At 67.1% G+C, this 18540-nt stretch overlaps 1 protein-coding gene across 1 annotated transcript in view; it reads left to right on the top strand.

The window, feature by feature from the left end:
- The window catches only part of PLCH2 (phospholipase C eta 2), a gene marked incomplete at both ends in the record, with an annotated part of 33106 nt that extends 14582 nt beyond the window's left edge, over positions 1–18524 (top strand). Inside the window, 18 exons of the mRNA XM_080801749.1 lie at positions 807–977; positions 3195–3288; positions 3483–3686; positions 3897–4017; positions 5531–5702; positions 6076–6183; positions 7369–7527; positions 9900–9986; positions 10392–10474; positions 10908–11005; positions 11086–11268; positions 11621–11728; positions 12295–12419; positions 12498–12582; positions 12796–12942; positions 13380–13459; positions 15501–16257; positions 17296–18524. Of these exons, the coding sequence (XP_080657875.1) occupies positions 807–977; positions 3195–3288; positions 3483–3686; positions 3897–4017; positions 5531–5702; positions 6076–6183; positions 7369–7527; positions 9900–9986; positions 10392–10474; positions 10908–11005; positions 11086–11268; positions 11621–11728; positions 12295–12419; positions 12498–12582; positions 12796–12942; positions 13380–13459; positions 15501–16257; positions 17296–18524 (4011 nt within the window). The remainder of the gene's footprint in view (positions 1–806; positions 978–3194; positions 3289–3482; positions 3687–3896; positions 4018–5530; positions 5703–6075; positions 6184–7368; positions 7528–9899; positions 9987–10391; positions 10475–10907; positions 11006–11085; positions 11269–11620; positions 11729–12294; positions 12420–12497; positions 12583–12795; positions 12943–13379; positions 13460–15500; positions 16258–17295) is intronic.
- Positions 18525–18540: the final 16 nt, after the last annotated feature.

The following is an 18540-nucleotide window of genomic DNA, read 5'->3' as shown; positions in this document are numbered from 1 at the left end:
TGCTGTCCGTGGTGCTGACCCCACGTCCGTTCCCGCTGTGCCCTCTGCCTTGAGGGGGTTCCTGCTCACATCCCAGAGCACTCGCGGCTGGAGAGGCACCTTCTGTGGGGCCTTTCTGATCCATTCCCAGGGATCGCCATGGCCCCGGGGCACCTCAGGCTCCTCTGGGTGCTCCTCCAGCCTGCCGTTGCCCGGTCCCTCGTCCTCTGGGTCTGTCCCGGCTCTGGTGTTTGGTGTTCCCAGGGTCTGACGCTTCAGGGGTTGCTCCCTAAGTGGTGGGTTCATAAAGGAGTCTGTGGTCTCACTGGCATCCAGCGGGGTCCTGCTGGTGTTGTGTGAGCTGCCCTGTCGGCAAGAGGGAGACAGCAGCAAGGTGCTCTCTCCCCACTGTGGAGACTGACGGCAGGGCACTCAGTACACCCTGCGGCCTTGAGCGCTTCTAGCCACTGGGCACCCTGGTACCATCACAGGCTCAGAGCCTGGGGTGGGCATTGACTCCAGAGTGGCCTGTTAGCTGCCACAGGGAGGTGTCGGTTCTAACGCGGGGTGCTGACCCCCAGAGTGGAGTTTTGATTCCAGTGTGGGGTGTTGGTTCTCAGTGTGGGGTGACTGTGCCAGGTTTAGGTGTAAGTTGACCTTGAAAGTCTGGGACTAGGGGAGGGAAGGGTCAGATCGGTGTTAAAGGGTCACTCAGTGGCTTCTTGGTGGGAGAGTCGGGGCGGGGGAGCCCAGTGAATTCTCTGCTGCAAGGATCCCAGGTAGCTATCAGGGTGGGACACTGGGGGACACAGATTTCTGGCTTGCAGGAAGCAGACACAGATGACCACCAGGGGACGCTGGGCTTTGAGGAGTTCTGTGCCTTCTATAAGATGATGTCCACCCGCCGGGACCTCTACCTGCTCATGCTGACCTACAGCGACCACAAGGACCACCTGGACGTCACTGACCTCCAGCGCTTCCTGGAGGTGGAGCAGAAGGTGAGGGCCTGGGCAGCAGGTGCAGGGTCCAAGCCTACAAGGCCTCCCCTCGGGCTTCCAGGGCCCTTGAACCGGTTGAGTGTGGCTGAGAACGCTTCCGTGTGAAAGGATGGGCGCCAGCCTGGCATTCAGGGTCCCACTCCATGGACCTGCTTCGGTTCCCGTCATGGGCCATGCCAGCCTCTTCGAGGGGGTGTCCCGTGGAGACCCTGAGCAGGTGGGGAAGTTCCACGGTTTCTCCCCTCTGGGCCTCTGAGCAGCTCAGCCCTGACCACAGACACCCCGAGCTTCCTGAAGGGAGCTCGTGCCTCGCCACAGCACCTTTCGCGTGGAACTCCTTGTGGAACGGGGTCCTATGCTCCAGTCATCCCTCCTGTTCCTGCCACAGGTCTGGTTAGGTTGTACCCCTGAGCTCCAGGCCCACCGCCGCCGCCATTCGCCCATTTGTCCAGCAGATGCCTGGATGCCCTGGGTGTCCGAGGGGCATGCACACCCCTTTCTCCAGACTCTATGCCCCCCCGCCCATCCGAAGAGGCGGAGGGCTCCCTGGGCATAGCCCTGCAGATGGGGGGTGCAGTGACCAGAGGCTCAGGGACGGGGGCCCCTTGACCTCGGGCCAGGCAGGAGCTGGCTGTTGCTTTCTGTGGTGGGCAGGACGCTGGAACCTGCAGGGGGAGAGGGGAAGGCCGGTGTCCCTGCGCCCCCTCTTTCTGGGGGAAAGAGCGCTCCTTTGGCAGGGCTCAAACAGCTTGTGGCTCCCACCTCAGGGCCAGTGGGAGGCCACCTTGAGGATCAACTTCCAGACTTGAAACTTCCTGAAACCCTCAGGGACCTCATTTTGGGCAGAGAGTGGGAGGGAGTCAGACTCTAGGTTAGGGATAATAGGTATCGGCCACTGGGCTGGACCCAAAACCCAGTGGCTGGATCAGCAGAGACGGCTGAGAGACCCAGGCTGGCTGGGTCAACGTGGTGTCCGCACAGGCACCAACAGCCCTTAAGTCCTGGGCAGGCATCCGGCCTTACCTTGCCCTGCAAGGCTGCCTCAAGCCCGGGACATGAAAGAGGGCTGCGCCTAGGACAGTTCTCCCAGGATACCTCCCCTAACATATACAGATTAACGGGGTTCTGTTCTTGTGGCCGCACTGCTGGGGAATCTCTGGGGTTGGACGGGAGAGACTTGCACCAGCCTCGCAGGATCCTGATGTGCAGGGCATCTCCTAACCCTAACTCTAACCCTAGCCCTAACCCCAACCCTATCCTTATCCCCTAACGCCAACCCTATCCCCTAACCCTAACCCTATCCCTAACCCTAACCCTAATCTCCTCAGCCCAGCCACCCTGGGCAGCCCTGGGGCGAGGCTGTGGGTTCTCTGTCTTGGTGGCTGGTGTGCATGGGGGTGGAGGCGGGAGGGTGGTCCTGTCTGGGGTGGGCAGTTCTGACTCATTATTCCCTGTCCTTCACCCTAAGCTTTCTAGAACATATATCTGGGACAAAAACTGTCTACCAGGAAGGCCGTTTGAGCCCTCACCCAGGCCTCTGGACTCTGGGCTCTGACGCACCCCCACCCGCATTCCTTGGGAATGGTGGGCCTGCATCTGGGAACTGGGGGCTCCTGGCCTGCTGCACCACAGGGCGCTGGGAGGTCACTCAGCCTCTGGCTCATGGGGTCACTGATGTGAAGGGCTGTCTTGGGCTCATCTTTGTGGTGCAGCTTTCCTGTGTGAGCAATGTGGGGAGGCAGCAGGGGGAGGCAGGGAGAGGAGGATCCCTGAGCCCCTGGGTCCCTCCAAGGTCGGCCTGGGTCCTGGTTCCCCTGTACCTCCTCCCACACGGGGACTTCTGCCGGGATGGCCCTGGTCCATAGCTCCTGAGATGCCTAGCCCGGTGGCGGTGAGGGGGGGCCCAGCCAATGGAACCAAAGACCCTTCCCCGGCTTCAAGGATCTGAAGTTGGAGACAGCTCTTCTGAAGCCGTGTGACCCACCAGTAGTTCCCTGGCCACCGAGTCCCAAGTCTTGTGACACTGGGGGTAGCCAGCGTGCCCCCCAGTCCAGGAAGCACACCACAGAGGCCTGAGCCTCCCCCCGCCGTGGTTAGTGTTGGTGTGACGATAGGCAGGGGGGAGGCCGCGGTGGTGGCGGAGGCAGGGGCTGCTGCCTGAGGCTAGCCCAGGCCAGTGACGGGCCAGCCTGGGCTTAAGCCCCTGCTCTGGCCTAGATGGCGGGTGTGACCCTTGAGAGCTGCCGGGACATCGTCCAGCAGTTCGAGCCCTGCCCGGAAAACAAGAGTAAGGGGGTGCTGGGCATCGACGGTGAGTGGGGCGTCGCTGTGGTCTAGCTGTCCTGGCGGGCCCATGGGGGGCGCGGGCCGGCAACGCGAGGGTGGGACAGGTGGCCCGAGCGGGCAGCTTCCTGTCCTACGTGGCGCAGGGGTGGGTGGGGCTGAGATGAGCCTCGGGGCGGGATCGGCGTTCGGGGCTAAGCAGCCCCCGTGCCCCCCACGCAGGCTTCACCAACTACACTCGGAGTCCCGCCGGCGACATCTTCAACCCCGAGCACCATGGCGTGCACCAGGACATGACGCGGCCGCTGAGCCACTATTTCATCACCGCGTCCCACAACACCTACCTCGTGGGCGACCAGCTCATGTCCCAGTCTCGGGCGGACATGTACGCCTGGGTCCTGCAGTCCGGCTGCCGCTGCGTGGAGGGTGCGTGCGGGGGACTCTGGCCCGGGCCTGGGCTGCGGACCGGCGTCTGCTCTTGGGGACACGCCCGTGGCGGCTCTGAGCAGGGTGGCTGCCCTCCTCCCAGGCAGGGGCTGGGACAGGCTCCTGCTGGTGCTCGCTGCTGAGCAGGAGGACGCGTTCGGTCGGTCCCTGCGCTGTGGGCCTGCCTGACTGAGGTCTGCCCGCCCACAGTGGACTGCTGGGACGGGCCTGACGGGGAGCCCATCGTGCACCACGGCTACACTCTGACCTCCAAGATCCTCTTCAAAGATGTCATCGAAACCATCAACAAATACGCTTTTGTCAAGAATGAGTGAGTGGCTGGACTGGGGAAGGGGCCCGGAGCAGGAGGGTGGGGGAGGGGCTCGTGTGGCTCTTCCTGCCCCTCCCCCACATCCTCTCTCAGGAGGCATGTTTGCAGAGGTCACAGGACTGGTTCTGGGGTCTCTCGTTGAGGCTGAGGGTCAGGGAAGGCAGTGGAGCCGCAGGTCTGGGGAGAGGAGGGTGGTGGGGGCAGCTGCTGAGGGCAGACGAGCTTCGGCCGGTGGGTTACCTGCGCTCGCGTTCCCTGTGGCGCCCACTTGCGGGCCCCGGGGTCAGCCTTCTCCAGCACTGGTAGCTCGGGCACTAATTGCCCCCCAGAAGCTGCTCTATGTCCAAACTCGATTTGCCGTCACTCAGCTGTAGCTCCAGACACCGTCGAGCAAAATCCAATTTAGTTTCTGGAAATAGAAGACCGCCTCCCCACAGCCACAGTCACCTTCGAGTCTTGGTTAAACGAGGCTCCCAGGCAAGGAAAGAACTAATTTAATGAGGGCGGGGCGGGGCGGAGAAGCAAGATTGATTTAGGGAGCAGAATGGACGGGCCCTCCCGAGAGGGCTTGCCCGCGCCCTGTGTGGGGCTGCCGGAAGGCGGTGGGAGTGCGGAGCGGCGGCCCGGGCCCCAGAACCGCGCGCGGGGGAGGCGTGTCAGGCCAGGGACGGACAGGTGTCCGGAGGTGCGGAGAACCAGGTCTCAGCACAGGGCTTGCGAGTGCTGTGCACCAGCGTGATCTTCGCAGGCAGAGGGGGCTCTTCCCCGGCGCCTCGCACTTCAGGCTTGTCTCTCGCCTGAGACACGGGGAGATGAATGCTTTTGCCCCAAACCCTGTGTGCCCGCTCCACAGCACGGGACTTGTCTCTTGCTCTGACTCATGCCCTCTAGGTTGGGGCCACCTACGTTTTCTAAAAAGATCATGTTACCTGTTGGCAAAAATCCAAGTACAATGTGCACTTGGTTAAAAAGTAAACGGAGCGGCTGAAGAGCGTATAATGAAAATTCCGTTCCGTTCTGCACGGCACGGTGACGCCGATGTTCCGCCCCATGGCATGGGCCCAGCTGATGTCTCCTTTCTTATGGGGCCAGTGTTGGGACCCCGGAGCCGTCCGCAGGACCGTGTCTCCGCTATCCAGGCCAACCCGATTGTCTCTCTCCGTCGGGTCACCGCTCGGCGTCGCACCTCCGTTGGGCCCATCGTTTTTAAACCATGACTTGCTGACGTGCTTGAATGTGTCCCCTGGGTTTCCTGGAGTTTCTAATTGCCTTTGTTTCTTCGTACTGGGACATGCACTGTAGGCTTCTTTACCTGTCCCAGCCCCTTTCCCACCCACGCAGCTGCTTTTCAAAGCCCCTGGAGGGCCCCTTCCCGGAGCGGCCGGCGGGTCCGTCTATCCTGGCCGCTGGGAAGATCTTTTCATTCCCCGGTGCAGGTGACTTGAGGTCTCGGGCAGGTGGGGCCTGGCCCTCCCCTGGCTTCACTCTGTTCTTTCCGCGTCGGGGCCCCCAGGTACCCGGTGATCCTGTCCATTGAGAACCACTGCAGTGTCATCCAGCAGAAGAAGATGGCCCGGTACCTGACTGACATCCTCGGGGAGAAGCTGGACTTGTCGTCAGTAAGCGGCGAGGACGCCACCAGGCTTCCCTCTCCGCAGATGCTCAAGGGCAAGATTCTGGTGAAGGTGAGCCCCTGCCTGCCCTCCCCGGGCGGGCGTCCTCTGCTGGGCCTCTGACCGTGGGCTGGGGCCCCGTGAGAGACAGTTGCCCTGCTCTAGACAGGAGGGGCTGCCACGGTCGGTGGCAGATCTGAGGAGTCGGGGGAGGCCCTACCCCCGACCTGGCCTCAGTCTCCCCCGGGGTGGCCCCTCGGTCTAGGGACGTCCATGTGCACAGTGCAGCGTTTCCCTCCCGTGCTGCAGCAGCAAGGGGGTGCCGGGCTGGCCTCTACCCCGGGACCCGAAGTCCCCGAGCTTAAGAAGGGCTGCTTCTCGGGCGGCTCCTGGCCTCCCAGCACTTGCCGCAGGACGCCCCCCGTGGCCCACCGCCTCCCCCCAGGGCAAGAAGCTTCCTGCCAGCATCAGTGAGGATGCTGAGGAGGGCGAGGTGTCTGATGAAGACAGTGCGGACGAGATCGACGAGGACTGCAAACTTCTCAACGGGGATGTGAGTAGGGGCTGGGAGGCCCTTTTGGGGAAGGAGGGGAGCTGCAGCCCCGAACAGCTCCCAGCCTTGCTGGGAGGAGGCAGGTGGCTGAGGGGGGTACTGGGATGATGCGGGGGTGCTTTGCACAGTGGCTCGACAGCTGGGCGTATGCTCGGCCGGAGGGGCTGCCCTTCCCCGCCTGCCCCTTCACACGAGGCTCGGCCCGAGCTCCTGGCTAGCGGGCTTCCCGCTCTCCGCCCAGAGGCACTGGGGCTGGGGGAGCCACGCACGGAGGCTGAGGAGTGAAAAAGAGCGGGGCTGGGGGGCTCTGGGGGGCTCTGGGGGCCTTCGGGGGGCTCTGTGATTAGCTTCTTCTCTCCTCTGGGCACTGTTCTAAGCCACTGCTGTGAGGGAGGAAGGCATTACTTCTCCCCGAGGGGCCATCAGATGGAAAAATAATTGAGCAGGAGCTTCCCAGCCACGCAGGCTAATTGTTCTAGAAAGCCCTGAAGCAGCGGAGTGCCTTCTGCTTTGGATGTGGAAGCGCAGTTCTCTGGCCCCAGGGGACTGGGAGCCCAGGTTGTCTGACGTCTACCTTGCGTGACTCCGACCTGGGCCCTGGGGCGCCCGGATGCCCACGGCCCAGACCCTGCCCTGGAGGCGTTCCCCTGTGTCAGGGCTACCAGGGGGCGGGGGCTATTCTAGGCCGGGAGGACACCTGGAGGCTGCCAGCCGGCCATCTGTCCCTGCCCCCTGCCCACTCCTTGAGGTGTCTGGGAGCCAGTGGTGGGATCCCACATCCCCAGATGCTTAGGGCTCCTGGAGCCCAGCGTGGCCACCGGCTACGCTGACCTCCTCCCGCAAGGCCCACCAGCCCGACGCCTGGAAAGCTGCCTGCTGAGCTGCTGCGGGCAGCGTTGAACGTGCAGGTGTTCAAATCAGAGAGGACTTCGTTCAGGGCCTGCTGGCCACTGTCTGGGGTCTCGGGCGAATGACATGCCTGCTGGGCAGCCCTGCGGCGGGGCGGCGTGCGGATAAGCAATGTTGTGTAGGAGTGAGTGTGCGGCTGGGGCCAGGGGCAGAAGCCGAGATGGGGCTCGGGCTCCGCAGCTCCAGCAGGCCCCTCCAGCAGGGACCTGGGGGCCGTCACCGCTGCTGCCGCAGGGCTGGGATGATGGCACAGGGGTGGCCGTCTGGCTCTGGCAGGTCGCCACCAATCGGAAGCGTGTGGAAAACATTGCCAAGAAGAAACTAGACTCGTTAATGAAGGAGTCGAAGATTCGGGACTGTGAGGACCCAAGTGGCTTCACCGTGTCCACGCTGCCCCCGTCTGGAAGGCTTGGGCACAAGGCAGAGGGCAAAAAGGTGAGGGTCGCACACCCCACAAGGTCAGCCTGCGGCTGAGGGAAGGGCGCGGGGCATCCAGCCAGGGCACACCTGTGCACACCTGTGCGTACCCCCCCACCAAACCTGTCCCGGGTTTCTGGGTGGGGAGGACTCAGAGCACCTTGGGCCCTGGTGGGTGAGCCGGTGGGCAGTATGTCTGGTGTGGTGACACGACGTGAAGTCCCTGCTTTCCCTCGACCAAGCAATGTCTGGGCACGCACCTGGGGAGTTGGGGACACAGGATGGCCATTTGGACCTGGGAAACTTACCTCTGTGTGATTTTCTGCGTGGGGGGGGGCGGTACTCAGGGAGGGCTTCCTGGAGGAGGAGTGGGAAGAGGAAGAGCAGGAGAAGCTGCTTAGGCTGAGCGGCCGGGTGTGGAGCTTGGAGGGGATCAGGGAACCACCCTGTCCCCAGCAGCACTAGGGCTTCCCCTGCTGGGACATGGGTAGGGGGACAATGGGGGGGTGTGGGGCACAGAGCTCTCTGAGGGGGGTCTAGGCAGGGGGACATCTGGGCAGTGGGGTCGTGCACATGCCCCCAACACACCTCTCTGTCCCCTTTGCTGGGAGGCCCGAGGCTGCGGTCCCCCCTCCCTTGGGAGGTCCCCGTGTGGGAGAGGGCAGGTGGCCCGGGTGCCGCCGGAGGAGCAAGGAGGGGACCCCAGTCGGGACCCTGGTCTGCAGTGCTGGGCGCAGCTCTAGTGCGGGCTGCGCTGGCCAAGGACAGGCCCGATTCTCTGGGAGGGACCCAGGACCGCCTTCCCCGCCATCTAGAGGGGCCAGGACTGGACCGTCTTGATCAGAGGGGGCCAGCCGGGCTGGGCCCTGCCATCTGTGCTCTGTCCAAGGCGCAGAAACACCTTCGCCTGCTGTCCTGAGCGCCCCACCCCGCCCTGCTGAGCTCTCTGGGGTCACTAGGCTGTGTCTGGGGGGCAGGAGTGGCCCAGGGCGGGCCCTCTGCTGCCCACAGCATCCCTGAGGGCGGTCGGAGCTCGGGCTCGTGCTGTGACCCAGCCAAGCTCGGACGTGTGGGTGCTGGCGGGGCGACAGCGGATTCTGGCTGAGGCTGAGGCTGCGGCTGCTCCTCCAGGACGCGGGGTGATGTGCGCCCTTCCTTGGCTGCGCCCAGGTTTGGAGCCGCGTGTGCGTGCCGTTTCAGACAGTGTTTGCAGAGCCGTGACGCGTGTCAGCCTCCCCCGGCTCCCAGCACACCAGGCACACGGCCCCCTGCGCCTCTGCCAGCGGGCCGTGGAGCCATCAGTAAATTAGGAGGGAGAAGGGCTGGTGTTGCTGGGGCCGGGGCAGAGAAAGAGAAACGCTTCTGAGAGCGACCGGACCCTAGCTGAGGCTGCGCTCCTCTGTGGCTGCCGAGCCGCAGCCGAGGACTAGCAGGACGCGAGCAGGACAGGCCCAGGGCGGAGACAGGAGTGTCCTGACTGCCCACGGGCCCAGGCTTCTCCCCTGAGCCGGCGTGGGCAGCCCAGGGCAGCAGCTGGAGCGGGGGCGGGGGCGGGGCAGCTGCCCAGCGGTGTCGCGGGCCACACACTCCTTTTCCTGTGTGTGAGCCACGGGGGTGCTCAGGCCGAGGGGGCAGGCACTCCGGGGGCTCTTGGGGGCCACTCCAGAGCATGAGGTCTTGTCCCCCGTGTCCCTGGGGTGGAGCTGACCAGCATGTGCTCCCTGTCCCGATAGTGGGGTCCAGTGGGGTCCCCCTTGAGCTCCAGGGTCCACAACGGAGGGGGCCTTGCTCCCCTCCTGGCTGCGGCCCGTGGTCCAGGCCGGGGCACGCTTAGTGGGGAAGGCGCGTCCACGGGTGTGCAGACGCGTGTGCAGGACCGGGCCTGGGGAGCCCCTCGGGCGGGGGCAGGGGAGGTGCTCTGTAAGCAGCGGTGAGGAAGCCTCACGGTAGCCCTGAGGTGAACAAGGGCAGCTTCGGGGGGCGCAGACGGCGTTCGTCTCCACAAGAAGCAGGACGGGACACCAGAGCCGCGGGGAGCCTCGCGCGCACCTAACATGAGCTCGCGCGGCCGAGGAACCTTCCGGACACGTGAACAGCGTTTCTCACACACTCACCTTCCGTGGGGAAAAAAGGCAGAACTGGGGCCTGAATGGGTCTAGAGCGACACATCCGGGGCCCACTGAGCCCTCCACGCCCCTCTTGGAGCCCGGTCTCGGGCAGCGGCCTCGGAGCCCAGCGGGCGGCGGCGGGCCGGGCTTCCACGGGCCTGGGGTGGCACCAGCCTCTCCTGCTCTTTCTCCCGCTCCCTCCGGCTTGTTCCGGGGAGGACACCCGGAGCTCTGGGCCTGAGGCTGGGCTCCCCCCGCTACCCCCATCTCCCTCTCCCCCAGGCGGAGGAGGACGTGGAATCGGGGGAGGACGCTGGGACCGGCCGGCGGAACAACCGAACCCTTATGAGCGGCTTCTCCAAGCGCAAGGTCGGGCGGGGCTCCCAGGCGGGGGCACCTTGCTGGAGCCCTCTGTGCTCCACCTGCCCGCGGGCCCAGCTGTCCCTGTGCCAGCCGGCTGGGGCCTCCCCTCCAGCCCCCAGGGCCCCCGGCCTGCCTCCCGGAATCCCCCCCTGGGTTGCTCGCTACATCGTCTGCCAGGGGCTACGGGGGGCAGGTGCCTCGATGGCCCTCCCCCTGGTGCACAGCAGGTAACGCCCCTGGCTCACTCGGGCCCAAGTCGCCCAGCACACTGCAGAGGACAGGCAGGCCCAGTCTGGTAGCCCTGGTACCAGGTCTCCCGACGGCAGGCCTGCCTCCTGCACCCTCCGGCCTGTGCAGGGCCGTGGCTGATCCGGGGGCTCCATCGGGCCTGACTCCACTCTCCCTCCATAGAAGAAGACCAGCAAGCTAAAGAAGGCGGCCAGCGTGGAGGAGGGGGACGAGGACCTGGACTCCCAGGGCAGCCAGAGCCGAGGGTCAGTGCCCTGCCCCAGCCCGGACCCTGGACAGACGGGGCAGGAAGTGCCGAGGCCTGTGTCCCTGAAACAGTGGACACCGGACGCGCTGGCCCTGCTGTGGCCCCATGAAGTCACAGTGGGCTGGGCGAGGGGGAGACCAGCGTGTGGACCTCAGGGTCGCGGGGCCGGACGGGCCAGCACGGACCCCTGTGCCTGCTCCCAGAGCCCGTTGTGGTTGGGTGGGCTTGGCACCCGCACCTGCCCCTCCCCCGCGCCCTTCCTCAGGGTCCCCTGCACATCCCGGCACCCGCCCCGGGGCATAGTAGGCGTTGGGTGCACGTTCTGTGTGGACCAGGGAGCCTGGCTTATGAACCGTGCTGCCCAAGCTGCCCGGAGTCCGCAGGGGCGCCCGCGCTGGGGTCCTGACCGCTATCACCCATCCTCCCCGCAGGGTGGCCCGGCAGAAGAAGACCATGAAGCTGTCCCGGGCCCTTTCGGACCTGGTGAAGTACACCAAGTCTGTAGGCATGCACGACGTGGAGGCAGAGGGTGAGGGCACGGGGCCCCGGGAGTGGGAGCGGGTGCGCTGCACCCGGGCGGGCCTCTGAAGCCATCCCCCCGCCCCGCAGTGGCGTCCAGCTGGCAGGTGTCGTCCTTCAGCGAGACCAGGGCCCAGCAGATCCTGCAACAGAAGCCGGCCCAGTACCTCCGCTTCAACCAGCACCAGCTCTCCCGCATTTACCCCTCCCCCTACCGTGTGGACTCCAGCAACTACAACCCCCAGCCCTTCTGGAACGCCGGCTGCCAGATGGGTGCGCTTGTGGGACCGCAACGTGGGAGGGCCTGGCGCTCCAGGAGGCTGGGCTGGGAGAGCCTCTGCCACACCCCGCCAGTGGCTGGCACTGGGGTGGGGCCCCAGGGACCCCGGGGCCGAGGTGGGAAAGACTGAGGCACATCGGCCACGTGCTTCTAGGGACGGCGGGGGGCTGGCTGTGCTGGGCTCCAGGGGCCTTCTGCCGGGACGTCTGGCCTGGGTTGTGCATGAGGGTGAGCCCGGGGCCGGCTCCCGTAGGCGAACACTGGACTCGGGGGCAGCTGAGCAGGGGAGGTGGAGGGGGGCGCAGGCCGGGCGCTGACAGGCCACCTCGTGTCCGCCCCCCACAGTCGCCCTGAACTACCAGTCGGAGGGGCGGATGCTGCAGCTGAACCGGGCCAAGTTCAGTGCCAACGGGAACTGTGGCTACGTGCTCAAGCCCGAGTGCATGTGCCAGGGTGAGGCCCGGGGCCCGGGGCGCGGGGCGGGCAGGGGCAGCTGCCACAGGCTCACCTCCAAAGTAGGGGTGCCAGAAGTGGGGTGTGGCAGAGGGCCCCACGCTACCAGGGGCCGGCAGGGGTGAACGAGGGAGCCCCTTCGCATGCCTGACGCCCACGAGGCCCCCAGCAGGACGCGTCGGGGGCGACTGCCCACGGGGCTCAGCGTCAGAGCCCCCGAATCCCTTCCCGGAGCCTCCAGCTTTCTCACTGCCGGCCGCTGGCAGCGGGGCGGAGCTGTCCCCGTTTTCCCCTGGACCCTTCCCAGCCCTCCTGGCCGGCCTTGGCCGCCTTCACGGCACCGCCTGGGGGCGCGGGCCTGCGGAGCCCCATTGCTGGGGAGCCCAGCGTGTGGAGGGTGGTGAGGACGGTCCCAGGGGAGACCCGCGCGCAGACCACTGGGGCGCCCGTGCTGGAACCCCGCTCCTCTGTCCCGGTCCCCAGCCCGGACTCCCGGCCGGTCAGTGGGTGCAGCGGAGTGCCCTGTGCCGCCACAAACACCTCACCTGGCGCCCTGGCCCCCCCAGGTGTCTTCAACCCCAACTCCGAGGACCCTCTGCCCGGACAGCTCAAGAAGCAGCTGGTGCTCCGCATCATCAGCGGACAGCAGCTCCCCAAGCCGCGGGACTCCATGCTGGGGGACCGAGGCGAGGTAGGAGGGGCCCGGCGGGGGCGGGTGGGGCTGGGCCGCCACGCCAGGCCCGGTGCCACCCCTGCCCTACCTGCCCAGATCATCGACCCCTTCGTGGAGGTGGAGGTCATCGGGCTCCCCGTGGACTGCAACAAGGAGCAGACGCGTGTGGTGGACGACAACGGTGAGGCTCACGGGGACGGGCGGGGCGGGGGGCCAGCCTGTGACCCCGCTGCTGCCCCCTCGCAGGAGCCCGTGGGGGAACCTGGTCCCCAGGGGCTGGTTTTCTCCGCCGGGCGGCCAGCCTAGGCAGAGGCACCAGAAGAGGGCATGGGCCCAAGTGGCCTCCCGGCTGGGACTGTGGTGAGAGGGGACACCTCCTCCCGGTGGCCTCCAGGATTCAACCCCATGTGGGAGGAGACCCTGGTGTTCACCGTGCATATGCCTGAGATCGCACTGGTGCGCTTCCTCGTCTGGGACCATGACCCCATCGGGCGTGACTTCATCGGCCAGAGGACGCTAGCCTTCAGCAGCATGATGCCAGGTAGGCGGGGGCTGGCAGGGTGGGGAGGGCAGCATCCCCCATAATAGAGACCAACGTCCCCTGCTCAGGCAGGCGTCTGCCCCAGAGGCCAGCACACCCCACAGAGAGCAGTCCCTCCCCCACACCCAGTGTGTCCCACACACCACAGGCCAGTGCCTCCCGTAGGTCAGTGGAGGGCACCAGGGCCCTCCCCTCTGTGGGTTGGCTCTGTGGGGTGAGTCTAGGGACACAGTGGGGGCCGAGGAGGAAGGTACGGGGCCAAGGGCGCTTGGAGGATGGGGGAGGGGAGGAGCGCTCAGGCTGCTGCCTCAACTGGTCCCCAGGAAGGGGAGGAGCCCATGATATCAGCGGGCTTCCTGGAGGAGGTGTCCCCAGAGCTGGGCTCGCGGCCGTATTCAGGGCCTTTGAGCAGAGTGGGCGGGTGACCGGTATTGCAGGCTACCGGCACGTGTACCTGGAGGGGATGGAAGAAGCCTCTATCTTTGTCCACGTGGCTGTCAGTGACATCAGTGGTAAGGTGAGAGCCGCCTGTAGGACCCCCGGCCTCGCCCCACCCCAGTCCCACCCCAGCCACGCTGCCAGGGCTGCCGGGCCTCCTGGGAACCTTGCTGGGCCTGTTTCTCCACCGGCCAGGTGATGGTGGCACCGACCTCCACGTCCCGTGGCCGCTGTAGCCCCCGCTCCCCGTCTCTCTCGAGCCTCCCCAGTCCTTCTGCGTCTCAGGATCCCTAGTCCTCCGTCCGTCTCTGAAGGGGTCTGCCTGGCTTTGCTCCCCGTCCCCCGCATCCCTGGATGGGGGACCTCCCCTGTCTCCCCCTTTCTGAGCTCCGGGCCCAGGCGGGGGCCAGCGTGTGGTGGTGTGTCAGGCATGCACAGGGGGCCGGCGTGGTCCTGGCGCCCACTGTCTCTCTCCTGCCACCTCCACGGCCCCAAGGTGCTGCCGGGCACGGTGCCGTAGGCCGCTCGGCTCTTGCCCACCGTCCAGCTGCCTGTCTGTCCTGCGTCTGCCTGTGTCCGCGGGCTCCTCGCCCGGCTGTCTGCGTCTCACAGCTGTCACTCTGTCTCTTTGGTCTTGCAGTGGCCTTCCCCATGTCCAAAGTCTACTTTTAGAAGGACAGTCCCGTTAGGAGCTCGAAGGTACCCCAGCGCCAGGGCGGCGGAGCCCGCCCGCCCCCCACCTGCATGCTCAGGCCACCCCATTAGCATCTGTGATTCCTGGTAGCATTTTGGAGACTGTCAGCTCATGTGACATGGTCGCGATGTGGTTCTGGGGTCCCTCGGGCCATGTCCCGCCACAGAGCAGCATTTACGAGGCAGGTCCAGGACTCCGGCGAGGCCTCCTGTGTGGGGACCCCTCCTGGCCTTCTGTCCCTCCTCTCTCTGACGCCCCGTGCCCCCCCCACCCCCACCCCGCGTCCTGTCCTCTAGCTCAGAGCGCCGCCGGCTCCCCTGCGCTCCTCGCCCTCCCTGCCCTCGCCCTTCCTCTCGGCCCCTCTGCCCCGCTGTGTGCTCCCTGGCTCTGTGTGCGCCCATGACGCCCGCTGTGGGGTGGGGAGGCCCCAGGGACCAGGGGCTCTGAGCTTGAATCCTGGACCTTCTTCTAAATGACTTTGCCGCCAACTTTGACCAAATTGCTCTGGATTTGGGATCTTGAATCGGGAAGCCGATTCAAGTGCGGGCCACGTGAACAGCCCTGCGCAGAAGCACGCCCGTGTCCCTGGGCAGTCGTGGCTGCGGTCAGGGCCTCTGCATGCGAGGACCCTTCTAGCCTCTGCACTCCGGAGACGCAGCTGTCGGGCTCTCTGGCAGTGACCGGGCCCTTGCCAGCTGGTTCCGGGGACCCCCAGCTGCCCTGCTCAGACAGGGAGGCGGCGGGGAGAGGCCTGGCTGTCCGGGAAGGCCGAGGCCAGCAGCAGTTCAGGGAATGCCGAGGCAGCCTGGGCTCTGCCCTTGGGGCTGCTGCACGGAGAGCACGGTGAGGCCGGTAGCAGTCGGGAAGGCTTCCCAGAAGAGGCAGCACCTCCAGGGGAGCGGGCAGGCAGAGATGTGGGAGAGCAGCGCACTGGCCTGTGCTCGGCTTTGCTTGCTTCCTCGGCCTGTGTGCCCGAAGGCAGGGTGAGCGTGAGCGGGGCAGTGCTGCTCTCACCGGGTTTTCTCTCTTCTCCCTCTCCCTGCCAGCACCCCCCTGGGCACCCTGTGCCAGCCCCAGAGCCGGGGGCTTTGGGAACCTGTGAGGGGTACCTGGTGGGCACAGGAGCCAGGGTTCAAGGTCCCTGTCTGGGAAGCCCGGGGGGCCTCCTCCTTCCAGCCCTCACAGGGCCCACCTGTCCTGAGGCCCGCAGACCCTCCCCCTGCATTCAAGGAAGGCAGCATTCCCGGTCTGTGCCGAGGCCCGAGCTGCTGCTGTCCCTGGCAGGGCTGCCCTGGGGACCTGCTTCCGTACCCGCAGCTGTGAGCGGCACAAGCCCGACACGCCGGCCCTTGAGCTGTGGCAGTGAGCTGGCGGTCCCTGGTCCCCGGGGCCTGGCTGCCGGCTATGTGGGCTCCTTCTCTTGCAGGTCAAGCAAGCTCTGGGCCTAAAAGGCCTGTTCCTCAGAGGCCCAAAGCCCGGGTCACTGGACAGTCATGCTGCTGGGCGGCCCCCGCCTCGGCCCTCCGTTAGCCAGAGGCTCCTGCGGCGCACGGCCAGCGCCCCGACCAAGAGCCAGAAGCCGGGCCGCAAGGCCTTCCCGGAGCTGGTCCTGGACACGCAGGACACAGGCTCCGAGGGGGAGGCTCGGGACATGGCCGCTCCCAGCCCCGGCCCCACCCTGGAGGCCCCCGCCCCCGAGGAGCCCGGCAGCCGCAGCCCCCGAGGTAAGGCGCCGGTGGGGAGGAGCCCGATGCCCCAGAATCTGGGCCAGGAGCCGCCCCCTTGTGCCCCTGAGGGCCCCGGGCCTGCCGGGATGGCCGCCACCTGCATGAAGTGTGTGGTGGGCTCCTGCGCCGGTGAGGACGCCGAGGGCCTGCGGCGGGGACGGCTGCCGAGCCCCGGGTCCCCGGCCACGCACGAGGCCATCAGCCAGCAGCCCCGGGCCAGGGCGGACTCGCTGGGGGCTCCCTGTGCCGGCACGGGGAGAGGCAGAGGGGCCCCGCGGCAAGGTCCGGGAGGCGGCTCTGTGTCCACGGACTCCAGCGGCCTGGGCAGTCCTGAGGTGGCCCCCCACTGGCCCGAGGGCGCCCGCAGGCAGGCAGGGGCCCTGCAGAGGGAGATGAATGCCTTGTTCGTTCAAAAGCTGGAGGAGATTAGGAGTAATTCCTCCATGCTGTCCACCGGTAAGACCAGACGCTCCTGGCCGGCGTCCTCTGTGCTGCCCCCCCCACGCGCCCTTGGCACGGCCTGGGCCGGGCACCCTCGCTACGCTTCTGTGTTCAGAACCCGCCTCCGTGTGCTCGTCCCGGCTGCTTCTCCGCTGCTCCGCTGGCTTGCCTGGGCGTCCCCTGCCGCCCCCAGCACCCCTTCCCCAGCTGATGGTGCCAACCCCCTCTTGCCCTCAGAGACTCCCCACGAGCCCCTAAGTGAGGGCAGGTCTGACTCCAGCTGCTGCGTGCACTGACCTGACGTCCCGGCCAGCAGCCCCAGTCCGCCTTCTTTGTTGGCCGGCCCCGCCCTCTCCTGATGCTTTTGCTAAGAGCTAGGGGCAGCGTCCGGCCCCCCCCTTCCCCCCAGGGCCAGGCCGCAGGTGTTCGGCCCCTGGCCCTGCACCGCAGTCCTCTGGGACGCCTGGAGTGTGTCGGTGATGCTCTGCAAGGCGGCCCCTGACGCCCCGAGACGGCTGACGGTGCCCAGGGCCCCCGCGTTTGCAGGGGGTGGCGGAGACAGCACCCACCCCTCGGCCCTGGGCGTTGCTTTATGGTCTGAATTGAGCTGAGCTGCGGTTGTGACAGGCAGCAGCCCGAGGGCACCTTGTGAGGGAACCTCAGCCTTGGGAGGGGCTGGAAGCTGAGCCTGTCCCCACCCCCGGACCCTGGTCCCTCCTTGCACCCCACCCAGCCTCGCTGTTTGTCTGTCCACCTGCCGGTCGCACCCACACGCTGACCACCCTGTTCTCCTTTCTGTCCCCACGCTGCCTCCATAGTTAGGGACTGAGAGCAGCTGCGTGCCAGGTAATGGGGCCCAGCCCGTGTGCCCTGTGCCGTCCCCAGCCCTGGCCTGCCAGGGGGCCCTATGGACCCTGCCTGTGGGCACAGACCCTCTGCTCCCCCAGCCCCAGCAGCAGCAGAGCCGGAGGGCAGGGTGGGGGCAGCCGTGTGCGCATGGAGGGCCCCGTCCGCGGGGACGTGCCCAACACGCTCCTCTCCTCTCACCCACAGATACCCGCCCCTTCTCCGTGCAGAGGACGGGCTCCTCCCTGTGTGGCCTGGAAACCATTGCCGAGGAGCCATCCCTGGGCCCTGGCCCCCCACCTCTGGTGGCTGCCCCCTCCAGCCCCTCCCCGGGAGGGGCCCTGCGCGCCTCAGGACCCGGCGCCAGAGTGGCGAGCCCCGCGGCGGGAGCTCTGGGAGCTTCCATGCCCTTCCAGCCCAGGACCCAGAGCAGAGGGGACGCGGAGCCAGCCCTGGAAGGCCGGCGGAGGGTGTACAATGGTGGGGGCCCTGGGGGGGGGTGCGAGGGGACCCCCGGCAGCCAGATGGTCAGAAAGGGCATGAGTGAGGGGCAGGTGCCCTCGGAGCTCCTGGGTGGGTGGCGGCCCCTGGCTGGGCCCTGCCCCACCGTGTACTCGGATGCCACGAGCGGAGACCGGCTGTGGCGGCGGCTGGAACCAGGGGGCCATCGCGACAGCGTGTCCTCATCCTCTAGTGTGTCGTCCAGCGACACGGTCATCGACCTCTCCCTGCCAGGCCTGGGACTGGGCCTGGGCCGTGAGAGCGTCTCAGGGGCTCTAGCCGGACGTCTGCCCCTGCGGCCCTGCTCGGCCACAGCCGCCCGCCTGGACCTGTCGGCCGTGACCAAGAGCAAGTCCAGCCCCAACCTGCGGGCTGCCGGCCAGCTGCCTGCCGCACCGGAAGAGCTTTCGCCGCGTCCCCTGGCCCCCAGGTCCCCCTGGGGTCGCCTCTCCCTGGCGGGCCTCCGGGACTGCCCTGCAGCTGCCAAGTCCAAGAGCCTGGGGGACCTGACTGCTGACGACTTTGCCCCCCAAGTGGGGAGCCTGGGCTGGAGCCTGGGCCTGGCAAGGGAGGGGCGGGCAGGGCAGGGGGCTCGGCGGGACGCCCTGACGGAGCAGCTGCGCTGGCTGACGGGCTTCCAGCAGGCGGGCGACATCACCTCACCCACGAGCCTGACTGCCGCGGGGGAAGGGGCGCCTGCTCCCCCCGGCTTCCTGCGGCGCTCCTCCTCCCGCAGCCAGAGCCGCGTGCGTGCCATCGCCAGCCGGGCCCGGCAGGCCCAGGAACGGCAGCAGCGGCTGCAGGGCCCGAGGGGACCCCCGGGGGAGGAGCGGGGCACCCCCGAGGGTGCCTGCTCCGGGGGCCCAGGTGGCTGTGGGGAGGTGCCTGCCCCCGCCAAGGGCTCTGCTGCCACTGGCCTCCTGCTCAGACTCTGACGGGCTCCCCAGGGTG

This window comes from Martes martes, assembly GCF_963455335.1.
Source record: "Martes martes genome assembly, chromosome: 4".
Taxonomy (NCBI): domain Eukaryota; kingdom Metazoa; phylum Chordata; class Mammalia; order Carnivora; family Mustelidae; genus Martes; species Martes martes.
The sequence above is the reverse complement of the archived record's forward strand: the minus strand, read 5'-3'. Positions and strand labels throughout refer to the sequence as shown.